This window comes from Protobothrops mucrosquamatus, unplaced genomic scaffold, assembly GCF_001527695.2.
Source record: "Protobothrops mucrosquamatus isolate PMUCROS unplaced genomic scaffold, P.Mucros_1.0 scaffold_260, whole genome shotgun sequence".
Classification (NCBI taxonomy): Eukaryota; Metazoa; Chordata; class Lepidosauria; order Squamata; family Viperidae; genus Protobothrops; species Protobothrops mucrosquamatus.
The window spans coordinates 243,202-258,643 of record NW_015386336.1 but is presented as its reverse complement, the minus strand read 5'-3'; the positions used below and the strand labels follow the sequence as shown (position 1 = coordinate 258,643).

The window sequence follows — 15,442 nt, the reverse complement described above, 5'->3', positions numbered from 1 at the left end:
TGGGTGCAGAACCTTTCAGTTCAGGTGCACAATATGAAACTGTGCAAAAACCCTCCTAGCCACAACTGTCACCTGCTTTTGAACAGAGTGGTGAGTTTAGGATAACCCTCCAAAGTTGCATACCAGTTCTGTTTGGTGGAGTGCAACTTCACCCAATATCAAAGATGGAATAGTCCCTGAGCCAGAGGGCCCCAAAACCCAGAGCTTCTTAGTCTTGCCAGGGTTCAGTTACCTATCCAGACCCCCATAACCTCCGGTCACTGGGATAGGACATAAACAGCATCGCTTAATTCAGCAGGAAAAGAATTTGTTCAGATGGTTTATTAGCTAAACTCAGGTCAAAATCTTAGGTCATGACTAAGGTCAGAGCATTGGGATTTATGCAATAGTTCACATCTATAAGATGGCACCAGAGCTCCTGATAATTCTTAACTATTTGATCTTCCATAGAAGGGCATGGAAGTACATTAATCAGGAAAATTAGTAATTAACTGTTGAAAAGGCAAAGAGCAACATTTTTGTGCCCAGTGAAAAGTGTAAATATTATAAAGAGGATGCAGGTATGACTAAATTAAAGAGTGGCTGCAAATGAATTATTTTGTTCAATTACTTTATCCTGGACTTCTTTCTCAGTCTACCTATTTGCTATTTCCTTTCTCCTGCTTAAGGTTTTATGTTAGATTTTTAATCTCGCCTTTATTATTTTTATAAATAACTCAGAGCAGGGAATATATCTAATACTCTTTCCTCCTCTTATTTTCCTCACAACAATAACCCTCTGAGGTAAATTGGTCTGACAGAGAGATTGGCTGGCTTAAAATCACCCAGTTGGATTTCATGTCTAAAGTGGGACTAGAACTCTAGTTTCTAGTCTGATGTCTTAACCACTAGACCAATGCTCGAAAAGATATTAAAGGAAATACACAAATTAGACACAATGGCACACTAGTTAATAAGGTCCAGAGAAGTCTGCCCTATACATAACAAAGATAACATGTTTATTTTGCTTGAATCTTTGTAGTTAATAGCACTTCATTAACATATAGCAAAACAATATCTTTTGGCGACAATTATAGCCAAGTATCTATTTCTAAGAAAAAAGAGTAATAGTTCTGTATGATAGCAACCATGTATAGATGCCTGAGATATGTTTCCATATGATATTTGCTTGACACAGCAACAAAGCATGAGAGTAACAGTAGTAGAATCAGATAAAACATTATCAATTGGTAAGCAGCAAGTTTAATGTGAAATTGTGGAAATACATCATAACAATTGCATTGTGGGGCCCTTGGTGTCCTCAGAGCTTGATCGTTCTCTTGCAACTGTTTCATTACCAAACTGATGATATTATCTAGTTTGGTAAAGAAACATCTGCAAGAAAACCACCAAGCACAGAGAGCACCAAGGACCTCACAGTTCAACCCCAAGCTACAAATATTCTCTTCTCTCAGTAATAATTGCATTTCTAGTACTTAACTTACACAATTCATTGTCATAAAATGCAATCAACTCTAATTAAGAAGATTTTTTTTTAAAAAAGGGATACGAATAAGCAGCTTATTACCTGTTATATTTGAACAATTAAGTTAAATGGTATCATATGAGCTATTAGTATTTAAGTATAGTTAAATAAGCAAATTAATAACTTCATGGAATAAACCACCATTGCGCCCACACATTAAGCTGTAAACCATATTTTGCAAATCACAATGGTTGCTTCCTCATAATCAACTATGCTAAAAACAAACAATCTCAAATGTGCATCCAGTATAATGATTATATAGAATTTTAAAGAGTCCTCTTGTTGGTAAGGAATAATGCAACAGTGATTGCCCAAATCCTTTGCATTCCTATGTGATGGAGACTTTTTCCATGAGGAACTTTTGATCTTACCTATGAAAACCCTTTTCCTATTTAGTTCTGAATAATCCGTCTACAAACTGATACAGTTTTATTGTAATTACAATTTCAATCATTTTTCTATTTTAATCAGCCTTCCTTTACGTACCTATGATAAGCTTAAATACAATTCAGTCCATAATTGAAGTGTAAAAGGGAGATTCACTATAGAACTTTTAAGAAACAGTAATGGCTATAATGAATTTCTCTAATTAAACTGAAGGAAATCAAATTATCTAGCAAGTGCATGCTTATTAAGTTTTTTTTAAAAAAAATCTGAGACTTTTTTTTAAGAACACTGATTTCTATTCTCCAAAGTAGTTAACCACTTCATAAATTGATACCAAACCATTCATATTTTTAACGTTAATATTCATCAGAGTTATATGGACCAGGGGTCCCTAACCTGTGGGCTATTGCCCACTACTGGGCCATGGGCTATTGGCCACCGGGCTGCGTGAGTGGCTGGCCAGTGCACATGTACACATCCCCACTTGCACAAACATCACCGTCAGCATCGCAGGCATTCACAGCCCCAATCGTGCAAGCGTCATCGTGAGCGTCATGGGTGTTTGTGGCACAATTCGTGTCGTCATGAGCTTTGCAGGTGTTTGCGGTCCAAGCATCGCCACAAGCTTATGCGTGCTTATGGGCCCTCTTGCACAAGCTCTCACAGCCCCAGACATGCAAGCAATGGGTGTTTACATGTATGCATGTGCTCATGCAGTCACCCCACCACAAAACCATCCCTTCTTTTCCACCTCCCCCCTGCCAATCCCAAAAGGTTGGGGAATTCGATGCTAGAGCATGCATCACCAAGCAGGGAACTGAAAATGAAGTAAAATTAATAAAGCAATAAATAACTCAAACATGTAAAGTAGAGGTGATGAATAATAGATAGCAACAATGGGACATATTGACTAATGATACTATGACAAGATGGCTAAACATCTTTCTAGAATGTATCTATCTCCATTAAAAGAGTATGTTTCTTTCTGGTTTTCTTTAACCAACAATGAAAGAAGCTCCAGTGTGGGTTGCCTAGTGTACGTATTGAAAAGTTTATGACACGGTAAGGTCCCTAAGAGAACATTCCCAGATAAGGTACAGACACATTGCTCTTCTTTCATCAATATGTCTTCAGTACCGGCCAAATGATCCATAATACTTTGACTGGCACAAATAACCATGATACATCATACACTATTTGTTTTCTGACTCTGCATCTAAGAAGCTGCCTGCTTAGACGTCTTCTGTAGCAGGCCCCAAATCCCAGCAATCTTTAGCCCTCTCAATTTCTTTTGCATTGTCTCATTGTTTCTCTCCAGTTCTCAGGTTCTCACCAGCCATCCAAGAAGTACTAAAAACTTCACATTGTGTATGGCTCCCCTCATACAATAAAATGGCATCATTTCAAGGCAGCTATTGGTAGATACCCACCAATATAATATGGTGTCATTTCAAGACAGCTATTAATGGATGCCCACCAGTATTGGTGAATCATCTACCTAGGGAAATTGAATACCATTTGTTCTCCTGAAAATGTGTGGGGCAGGTTTAGGGGTCCAAGGCTTATTAATCTTTTAATATTTATTTAACCTTAATGTACATTATTCTTCTGATGGTACAATTAATTTACTAGGAATAGTTTTTTTTTGTTTGTTTTTTTCAAATATAAATTTTTATTATTTTCATCATAAAAAAAAAGCACATCACAAATACATCACATTGTAAAAACCCTACCCCCCACCCCCCACCCCCGGACTTCCCAAACCTAATCCCAGGATACTATTCAACTAAAAGTAAACTAATATTAATATCCCTAACTCCACAAAATAATTTACTAGGAATAGTTGATTGTGCCAAGAAATAGAAGATCAAAATATCTACGCTTCTGTGAGCAAAAGAGCAGATACTGCACTTTTAGTTCTTTCTTTCCTTTCTTCTGCTAAAGCCAACTCCACATGCATCATTTTTGGCCAGGCAAAGAGTCTTTTCTGTCTCTCACACTCCACTACTTACCTCTGAGTGTGTGTGTACTTTCCTTGCTTCCCTACTTACCATCTTCTCAGCATTCACCCAACTATTTACATGGAACATACAGACACACCAAAGAGTATCTATCTGACCTGGCTGCCAGGTCTGTCAGTCTCTTAGGAATTGCTATTCTAGTTCAAAGAGAGAAAGATCAGGTGTCTGGTCTTTCTTGCAGCCAAACCCAAAATGACCATGGAGGCACAGTGCCCAGCAACTAGTTGGGTAGGGAGCATTTTCCCACCAGACTTGCCAAGCCGATAACTGAGCAGATTATTATGCCCAGATCCTTCATCCTCAGACTCATTTCTAGATTGTCTGGAAGGCAAGACTTTTCTTAGGAGGAGAAGGAAAACTGATCTCCCAAACCAAAACCACCAAGGAAAACTCTACATTAGGAATGAGATGTTACTAATACCATTAGGAGACTTCTCTCAAAAATGGTTAATAAAGCATATTTATGCTGCAACAAGCAACATGTCAGCATGACTCCTATGTAAATTACAGCTAGCTACTTCGCATATCTCTATACCTATAGCTAGATTTATATCTTTAAAATATTCTATTTTGGGATGAGCGATAATATGCAGAGCACAAAAATGAGAAATAGTAAGCCAAAGAAATTAAAGAGAAATACAAGTAGTTTATACTAGCACCATTCATTGTAGTTCTTCATATTTTTCTCTCCTTGTAAACCATCCTTGCTTCCTTCTTGTATATACAATACTTTGCCTTTTGTTCTATCTTATGCAAATATCATTCTGTGCTAAATTACCCTCAGAATTCAGGCTTCATCTAGGTTTGTTGCACAGCCTTTCTTAGACTAAGGCGTGAACCAGCTCCACGATCAATATTCTGATAGAAAAAAAATATGTGTGCTGTATTTTATAATGTGGCAATACATAAAATAGTTAATGCATATTCCTCTAGAGCAGGGGTGTCAAACTCAATTTCATTGAGGGCCGCATCAGCATTGTGGTTGCCCTCGGGGGGGGCGGGGTGTGTGTGGCCAGGGTGGATGTGGCCTACTGGGTGGGCATGGCCAGCTCTACATCATTCACGTCAAGGGTGCCTGTGGGGGCCTGGGCAGGAGTGGGACAGATCTGAGGGTCTCTGGCAGAAGGGGGTGGGACCGGGGCAAGTGCCAAGGCATGGTCCATTTCTTCATTCCTCACAAAGGGTGACACCTCCCCAGCATGCACCCAGGGGGCGGGGCCGACACAGCAGGGGCTGGTTCCTTGCTGTTTCCAAATGGTCTTGTGGAGCTGAATGCGTTTCAGCATAGATAGTCACCACAAAATTGTACATTGGCTCCCGCCTGGCCTGGGCCAGGGCCAAGGCAGCAGGGGCCGTTCCCTCACTGTTTCCAGGATGGCTTCGCGGGCCACATGAAACCACTTCGCGGGCCGCATCCGGTCCCTGGGCCTTGTGTTTGACATGTCTGCTGTAGAGAATTCTCATATAACACAGCCTTGAAAAGAGATGAGAAAATGGAATTAAGGAAAAGAGAATACAAGTATTGGATGTGGAATCCAGCCAGGATGTTAGCTTTAAGTGACAATACTGTAACTCTTACAGCAATGAGTAATTAGCAGATCCTGGTACGGGTTTTGCTACATGAACTGTGTAATGATATACAGTAAGTATCCTCCTAGGAATGGTAACATTTGGTACTTAGAAGCTCTCACCTAGGAATAGCACTTGGATCATGACTGTATGAAAAAAGTTGAGAAAGAATTCTTTTAAACATTACTGTGTGTTTAAGTCTAGGTAAACAAACAAACTCTGAGCACACCAGTAACAGCTGGGGAGAGGACCACTTGCTGTTAAGCTTCTTAGATGTTGTCTTTCCATGGTACTTAATTTCATAGAGCTGTAGCTGAAGATGAGATTAAAAGATATGCACTTAATGTCAATCTGTGCTTAAAACATAGTTGCAAAACTAGAGATGATGTCATAACATTAATTAAATAATTCTTATAAAATGTAACCTACTTCTTTTTCACCAAGAATGATTTTAAGGTGTATAGTTAAGGAAAAAATACCTGCTGTGAACTCCATGTGGCATCAGGAAGGGCATCTGGCCAGTAAATGCTCAGTTCCATCCAGTCGCCCTGACTCTACCCCAAATTAAGGGATTACAGGATCGTAAATAATGAGGTATGTATTGAATATGCAGAAGGATGGGAACCAAGCCACATGCAGCATACATTCCTGCAGTTCTTTAGTTCTCTCTTGGTTATTTTACTGAATATGTTAAGATACAAAAGACCCAGAGGAGAAGAAATACACACTGGTGCACACTCCTACTTGCATAGACTCATGCAACTCTTTCCTCTCTTTGATTATTTTTATAGTCCAGAATCAGGCACAGAGCAAACATTAGCCTGACTCCTGACAGCTGAATCCGTCAGATTCGGGCTATGAGGGAAGAGCAATTTTCTGTTATTTTGTCATTCAGTTCTTAGAATACAGGTAGTCCTCAACTTACAACCATTTGTTTAGTGATCATTCAAAGTTACAATGGAACTTTAAAAAGTGATTTATGACTGGCCATTGCACTTGCAACCTTTGCAGGATCCCCAGTCATATGATCAAATTTTGGGTCCTTGCAACTGGCATGTATTTACGATGGTTGCAACATCCAGGAATCACGTAATCATCACTTCTGACCTTCTCAGCCAGCTTCTGACAAGCAAAGCGATTTACTTAATGACTGCAGTGATTCACTTAGCGACTGTGCAAAAGGTCATAAAATCAGGTGTGACCCACTTAACAACTGCTTTGCTTAGCAATGGAAATTGTGACCCCAATTGTGGTGATAAGTCAAGGACTATCTGTGCAATTAAATGCTTCCTTTGAAGCGAAACTAATTAGACCAGAAACTGCCTAATTTAATTTCATATTCAATTTAATTTAAATATAATACTGAATTTAATGGAGGTAGTCCTCGACTTACAACCACTGGAAATTACAAGGGCATTGAAAAAAGGGACTTATGACTGTCTTTCACACTTATGACCAACATTCAGAAACTTGGTGACTGACTTGTACTTATGACGGTTGCAGTATCCCGAGCTCATCTGATCACCTTTTGTGACCTTCTGTCAATGGGGAAGCCAGATTCACTTAACAACCACATTACTACCATGTTTCACTTAACAACTGTGGCAAGAAAGGTTGTAAAATGGGGCAAAATTTGCTCAACAACTGTCTTGCTTAGTACTGGATATTTTGGGCTTAACTGTGGCTATACGTGGAGGACTATACTCAATTTCAACACCCCATTGATAGGTTGGGGCTTTACCAGGAATCCTTTGGCTTTACCACTAGAAACATAAAGAGCCTGTCTCATTAAGATTGCCATTGTACTTACAGAATTACTAAGCTGTGGTTTAGATCAGAATTAGTGCCACCATCATAGTGGAATTATTGCAGTGTTCCAGACAAGTACATTTTTACATGCAGCCTTTGCTTCTCTTAGCTTTCTCATTTTTAGTCTAGCAGAGCTTGATTCATTGCAAAAAGCAATACAATTCTCATATGAAGGACAAATGTCCCATTTTCATATATACCTGCAACACTTAGGTCTATCCACAAACCGAAGTATCCAGTATTTGGAAGCATTCTACAACACCCATGAAAATATTTAAATTTTCTTGTCAGTGAATTCATTACACAGACAGTGTCAGTTACACAGACAGTCCTGCTTTCATGTGTGGTTTTCGGAATTCAGGGCCTGATGACACATCTCTCCTTTCCATTGACAGCTCAGCAAAAGGCAAAATAACCCAGTTGATTGCAAAATAACCCAGTTGATGCCAGGCAGATGAGAAGACTTTGAGTTTGGGAAATACAGGGAAGGTGCAGGGTTTTGTCAGACACAGCAAAGATGTGCTTTCCCACATCTGATTTGTTTATAACAAACTATCCCACTGCACGAGCCAGAAAACTTAGTTCATCTCTTCCTCAATGTCCCATTTTGATTTTGCAAGAGAATTTCAGTTGGATATGTAGGGAGGTGAAGCTGAGTTTTTTCCCCTCATTGCCTAATAGTACATCTAAGATTTCATTTCCAGGACCTCACTTGAACACACACACACATACACACACATCCCAGTTAACCAACAGCACCAGAAAACAGGCACATTTGATGACTATATGCGTTTTTTATAAAGAGCATTTTTATGTTTTAAATTTGTATTTTTTGTAATTATTCTCTTATTTCTAATTTGGATAACCCCTTTAGCCCCAGTTCTTGGTTACGGCAAACCACTACTTAAACTTTATTGACCTAAATAGAATATTAGTTTATGTCTTGAGTTAACACACACCCAAAAAAAACCCAACATTTTTTGTTAAATAATCTAATTATTTTTCATCCAACCTTTCCCAGGACAATGAAAAGCTACTCATATGTCTGGTGTGCTGAAAGTCATGAATTGATTACTGTAATAATAGCACATAAGTTATGTGCTTACAAAAGCCCAGTTGAAGTTTCTCATTTAGAACCACTTTTCATTCACTGTAAGATGATAAGCAGCGGGTTTCTAATAAATTTTTAAAAAGAAATCTATTGAATAATTCAATAAGGTGCATTAATTAAGAAAGTGAAATGTCACTGAGAAATAGAGTTAACTCAGACAGATAGAGTATTTCTCCAATTCCAAATCATGGTTTGAAAGTTTATGAGTAAGTCTAAAAAGGAACATACCTCCTTTTCCCCTCATCTGATCAATTTCATGTGTAATTTTCTGTTTAATTTATGCTGTCACAGATGAACAAATTACAGACTGTTGGTTTCTCAAAACACCAATATATCCTTTCTCCTCCCCATGGATTTCTAAATGAAAACTATTAAGAAAATATTTGTTCCACTTTAATGATGGCACCCTTGGCTACCTGAGACCAAAGAACGCTCCTTTTCTTCCATTAGAAAGTGTTTAATCAAGCTGGTTGTTTAATGTTTATTTCTGCATCTATCGACTTTTGCCCAAGGTACTTTCAATGGAGACAGTTAGGGTCATACTATGCCTTAATTATGGTGAGTTCAGTTTACTTTACTGTCCTGGTTTTAAACAATGTTTAGGTTCTTAAAGTCATCAGACAAACAAATCATTTTATTTTGTTCACTTTATGCATCTAGTCATTTATGTTGGACTTTAACTTCCCTTGTCTCTTTAGAGTGGTCAATGGAAAGAGACTGTAGGAATGTTAGTCTAAACAATTGGAGACCACTAGGTTGCTTGCCTGTACTTTAATGGGATGTGTAAACCTAGACAAGAGTGAGGGTGTGACACAACTACTAAATATACAGCTGTACCACAGTGCTATAATTTTGTATTAACTATTTCTAAAGTCAATAGAGGCATGTAGTATATGCAGCCTTGCTCAATAGTAGCAACTGTGAGAGGGATCTCGGAGTCCTAGTGGACAATCACCTAAATATGAGCCAGCAGTGTGCTGCAGCTGCCAAAAAAGCCAACACAGTGCTAGGCTGCATTAACAGAGGGATAGAATCAAGATCATGGGAAGTATTAATACCACTTTACAATGTCTTGGTAAGGCCACACTTGGAATACTGCATCCAGTTTTGGTCACCACGATGTAAAAAAGATGTTGAGACTCTAGAAAGAGTACAGAGAAGAGCAACAAACATGATTAGGGGACTGGAGGCTAAAGCATATAAGGAACTGTTGCTGGAATTGGGTATGTCTAGTTTAACGAAGAGAAGGACGAGGGGGGACATGATAGCAGTGTTCCAATATCGTAAGGGCTGCCACAAAGAAGAGAGAGTCAAGCTATTCTCCAAAGCGCCTGAAGGCAGGACAAGAAGCAACGGGTGGAAACTAACCAAAGAGAGAAGCAACCTAGAACTAAGGAGAAACTTCCTGACAGTTAGAACAATTAACCAGTGGAACAACCTGCCTCCAGAAGCGGTGAATGCACCAACACTGGAAGTTTTTAAGAAGAAACTGGACAGCCATTTGTCCGAAATAGTATAGGGTTTCCTGCCTGAGCAGGAGGTTGGACTAGATGACCTCCGAGGTCCCTTCCAACTTTATCATCATCATTATCATTATTATTATTATCAAAGGAAAAACAGGCACAGAAGATTTAGAGGTGTCAAACATGCACGACTGCAATACATTAAAAACTTTTTTAGGGAAGATGATGGTTGTACAGTCTGCACAATTTAACCTGCCACCCACCCCAGTGTGATTCCTATACAGTATACAGATGGTCTTCAACTTGCAACAGTTCGTTTAGTGACCATTCAAAGTTACAATGACACTGGAAAAAAGTGACATGACTATTTTTCACACTTACGCCATTGCAGCATCCCCATAAGTCATGTGATCAAAATTTGGATGCTTGGCAACTGGTTCATATTTATGACCGTTGCTGTGTCCCAAGGTAATGTGATCACCTTTAGCGACCTTCTGACAAGCGAAGTCAATGGGGAAGCCAGATTAACTTAACAACCGTGTTACTAACTTAACAACTGTATGGTTCACTTAACAGCTTTGGCCAGGAAGGTCATAAAATGGGGCAAAATTCACTTAACAACTGTCTTACTTAGCAACATAAATTTTGGGTTCAGTTGTGGGGATTCAATTTTCCCAGACTGAAATCTTCATAGATATAATGCTTTCATTTGAATAGATATCACTAGACTAGAACCAGGCTGGACAGGTACCAACTGCTGGTAAGATGAAATGAAAGCAAGGAAGGCAGCAGGGAGAACAGCAAGATAGAAGGTCACCTTCTCATCTTGTCTGGCCTAAAACCAGGTCAAGATTGGGCAGGATAATCTGATAAACTGTAAGGAAACCTTGAACATGCTGACCCCTGTCCAATTGACTCAATGGGCAACTCAAACGTGCCTGTTTAACATCATAGATCACAATTAAATCATCACATTAAACTAACATTTTGGCTTTTGACCAACAATATGAATGAATCGTATGTTTATAAAAGCAGCCATTTTACTACAATTTTGTTCTTTGTGCAAACTCATAAAATAAACAAACAAAGATAATGTAGCCTGAAAGCATAACAAGATTCAGGCATATACTGTAAACAAGCTAGGATCATATTGTAGCTTCAGCTCTTGTCTAACGGCCAAAGCTTGTGAAGTAGGACTTCTAGTGACTTCTAGTCTATGAAGGACCAGCACTACCTAAGGCGAAGTATCTTTCAACATGGAAAAGTAGGAGAAAGAAATTTAAGAGTTTAAACATTGGAGCATAGGTATATAAAGACTGACTGCTTTGCACTGCAGCAGGCTGTCAACTCTTTTTTATAATTCCATTCTTCTTGCAATAAAAGTCCTAAACTTGCCAAGTCATATTCAGATATTCTCTGCCAAATATAAGCAAGAGCTGAATTAATATTAAGTATCCAGAGATTTGTAATTTGTTGCATAGTTCAGGTGGGAAGCCTGGGAGCTAATGCTTAATGGTGGCTATGAAACTGGCATGTATGTATGTATGTATGTATGTATGTATGTATGTATGTATGTATGTATGTGTTTTATTCATTCATTCAATTTATATAGCCTATATATCACCTCATGTTTGAACATCAGTTTAAACTCACCCACCTAGGCTCTTTTCTCTGCTCAGGTAAAGGGAAAGATAAGTGGGAGGAAATGGAGAAGGCACACCTGCATAGCATCGTTCACATTTTCCATTATTAAGCTAAAATTCATAGCTTATTGTTTCCTATATTCTTGCAATAGAGATTACAAATTATATTGAGAAACAGCAGAGGTATCTGGAGGAGGAGCAGAAAAATTAAAAGGGTGGTTGAACTATAGGACAGAAACACAGTGCCTTTTTTATGTGTGTTGCATGTAAAAAGGAAGGGGGGGTTCAATCGTGTTGCCACTGGGGCAACCATCTTGACTTTAGTTTTCTACTCCCCCCTCCTCACTGGAGGATTTCAGTGAAGAGTCTTTTTGAAAGAAGAGTATCCTAGTCTTAAAGTACCCTGCATCCCGTGCTACTGATTACTTTTACATAAACACATTAAAACCAAAAGGGAAAATCAGGCAAAAACAAAGCAAATATTATCTTATTTATTTATTTATTTATTTACATGGATTTATATGCCGCCCTTCTCCCCATAGGACTCAGGGCGGCTCACAGCATATTAAAACACATAAAACATCGTCCCCCCATAAAAACCTATTAAAAACCAAATATTTTTCCGCTGTATAATTAATTAAGATTTAAATTTAAATTGTCCCTATTTAAAAATTCTCCCTAGGCCAGACCCGCTTGTTGAAAAAGCCATGTCTTGAGGGCGCGGCGAAAAGGTAGGAGGTCCGGAATCGTCCGGATCTCGGGGGGTAGTTCGTTCCAGAGGGTGGGGGCACCCACAGAGAAGGCCCTCCCCCTGGGGGTCGCCAGCCAACACTGCTTGGCCGACGGCACCCTGAGGAGACCCACTCTGTGGGAGCGTACCGGTCTGTGGGAGGGAATCTGCGGCAGAAGGCGGTCTCGGAGATATCCAGGCCCGATGCCATCTGCACCTATCTTTGGAACATAATGCTATAAATAAAGAAATGTAACTGAACTTCATTTACCCTGGAGTCTGATTATAAGGAAATATGTATTTAATAATATAGTCAGAAGAATATTGATACAAATGATTATTTCTGTGAATGAAAAAAGATTACTTCTCAAGATCATCATTATAAATAAATAACTAAATTATATTCTACTTAATATCAATTAATTTATCCTGGTCATTTTATTTTGTTTAATCAATAGATTAAATGAGATTACTAATTAAATTAACTGAAGGTGTAATCTTGTAGTCTTTAAAGAAGCATTTAAGAATCCACTGGATACATAAGAATTTGCCTTCCAAAGCACAGGCAGTATGTATGTCATGTAAATATTGCTGGACAAAATTTGAATATACTACTTTGTTTTTTTTAAAAAAATATATTTTAGGGGGTCTTAAAGGCTGCTTGCTCATTCAAGAGTTAACTTTGTTGAAAAAGAGAAATTTTGTCCAAGAATTTATACTCGGGACTATGCTCAACTCAAGGTAAGTGAATAGAAGTGAATTTGCTTTGAGAAAAGTTATAAATGCCCACTTAATTTAATTAATACACAGACAACAATGCCTCTCCCTTCAAATATCAATGACAATGAAATAGCTTCCACAGTTTTACTTTCTTTAATGCAACTCTTTTGTCCTCAGTGAGAGCTTTCATTAATGTGTGCAATTTATTGTCAAAAATATGATGATGGCTTTAAAAGAGGATTAAATGAATTGATAAAGGAGAGGTCTGTCAAGGGCCATTAATTCTGAAAATGCATTGTTACCTCTGAGTTGGGAGTAGCATCCAGGGGCACAGTGGTGGAAATGAATTACATCTCCAGCTCCTGCTTATGAACAGAATAATCTAGTTGGACATTGTGAATAACAAATGCTGGAGTAGATGGACTGATGAAACAAAGTTACCCCATGTTCTTTCAAAAACTCTAGTGCCCAATTTTTTTCCTCATTAAGATTATTTATATTGCTTGGCAATTGATATACAACTGCTATTTTTCATTCATGCATTCATTTCCTACAAGGCATCATCATGACACTCTGGTTATTATATCTTGTCTTCTTTTTATCAAAGGTTTTTAAAATTTGTTTTCTGGTTGCAATTCCCCCCCCCCCCCAAGTATTCTTTATTCCAAAAAATGGGTTGCACATTATAAGTTGATTTACCTTTCTCCATGAGGATAACTTTGTCATATCTATTAGTATGGATTGAAAATTAGATATTCTCAATTTGGCATCGAGACACATCAAGAGGCTGGAGAGAGAGAATTGTTGAAGTCTACAGGAATTCATTTTCTCTCCACTTGTAGCCCCTAGTAAGCACTCGGGACAACTTGTTTGGGATTCTACAAGTGTCTTGCTCAATTTGTAAGTCTTCCTACCTGAACTGATGGCAACATTCTATATCTGAAAATCCCTAAGTGCTGGTTCTGGGAGACTTCAACACACAGGCCAAAACTGGCCTGGTTAAAATAGCTTAGGATTTCACAGGACAAACATAGATCTTTCCCAGCTTCTTACCAGCCTGACATGAATAGTTGCCTACACTTTTTGGTTTTTTGCTCTTTAGTTTTGATTTAAACTTGCATAAATGATTTTTCTCTATGGAGGAAAGACAGGAACTATTGAAAGGGTTGTCAAATAGTCTTGGGGAGGACAGTCCAATAGAAATACAGATCATTTTAAATGCAGAAAGGGCCAACACGATGGCTCCTGTTCATCACTGCCTGCTTTGCAGAGAACATTCGACTTTCTGATAATTATTCAAATTAAGACCACTGAAGAAAGATGGGCGATGACTGAAAAACAGATGGAGGTAATTTAATACTAGCAAGAATTCATTACCAAGCCAATTCAAGGCTGACAATGGAGAAAAAAACCCACAGTTCATCTTTCTCATTGTGTCAAGTGTTCAACACTTGCTCCTAAGGGTCTATATTACAACAAGTAAGAAGGTCAGCTGGATTTAATTATAAATTCCTCTTTAGAAGAATGAATGCTCCCAAGCCTAGTAAAGTATTTCATAATTAGACCAGTCCTGAGAAAGCCATAATTACACCCAGGAGATTTACATAATAACTGCAGAACAGTTCCTAAAATAATTTTCCTAGACAGTGTCCCACTTCAAAACCGATCAACCCCAAGCATTCTTAAATGAAATGGAGGTTTAGATTCATTTCCATCAGTTTTTAGACCTGAAAATGGCACCGAAACAGATTTGGTTACCATGTGGGATGATTCTTTCTAAGAGAAAGTTGGGGAATGCAACTCAGAGGCTTCCAAAACCATTACTGTTACTATCCTATTATTTCAATACCATAATCTTATGCCACCGCAATGATAAGGCTAAAAACTTCCCACCTAAATTAATTTCCCTCTAATAACACATGATTTGGAAAAACTGTTTGAAAAACCCAAGGCCCACTTTTTTTTAACAAAAAAAAGTCTAACAAAACTTAGAAGAAAATAGTCGGAAGATTGTTACCTGCTGCTGGCCCCACATACACACTGGAATCATTGCTGTCTCCACCTTCTTCCCATAAATACTGAGACTGGAGGACCTTGGAGTCTTCCTTTTCCTCACTGAAAAATCCTGAACCAGGTGAGACTTGCAAGGCACCAGGACCAAAATCAGACTCCGATAATTCTAAGTTGGTCTGTTCACTGGAATCCAGAGACTTAAAGTGGGACATTGTTATGAAGTCTACCAAAGAAGTTGAGCTTAGGCCTTCGGTACCAGAATCTTCTGACATAGCTAGGCAAATGCACAGGCAACCTGTAAAAAAAAGAACCATATCAGTTTTAGCTTGTGTGAATCTAGAAAGAAAGAAAAAAACATTGTAGGGTCTCAAAAACAGTCTCATATGTAGAAGCTATAAAATGTCAGGCTGTGGAAAGCTTTTTAAAAATTATTTTTATATTGCTATGTTCT

General features: G+C 38.4%; 1 protein-coding gene across 1 annotated transcript in view; it reads right to left on the bottom strand.

Moving 5' to 3' along the window:
• The window catches only part of PODXL2 (podocalyxin like 2), a 59,172-nt gene that overhangs the window by 21,655 nt on the left and 22,075 nt on the right, over positions 1 to 15,442 (bottom strand). The window contains exon 2 of the mRNA XM_029287232.1: positions 14,996 to 15,286. Within this exon, the coding sequence (XP_029143065.1) occupies positions 14,996 to 15,286 (291 nt within the window). The remainder of the gene's footprint in view (positions 1 to 14,995; positions 15,287 to 15,442) is intronic.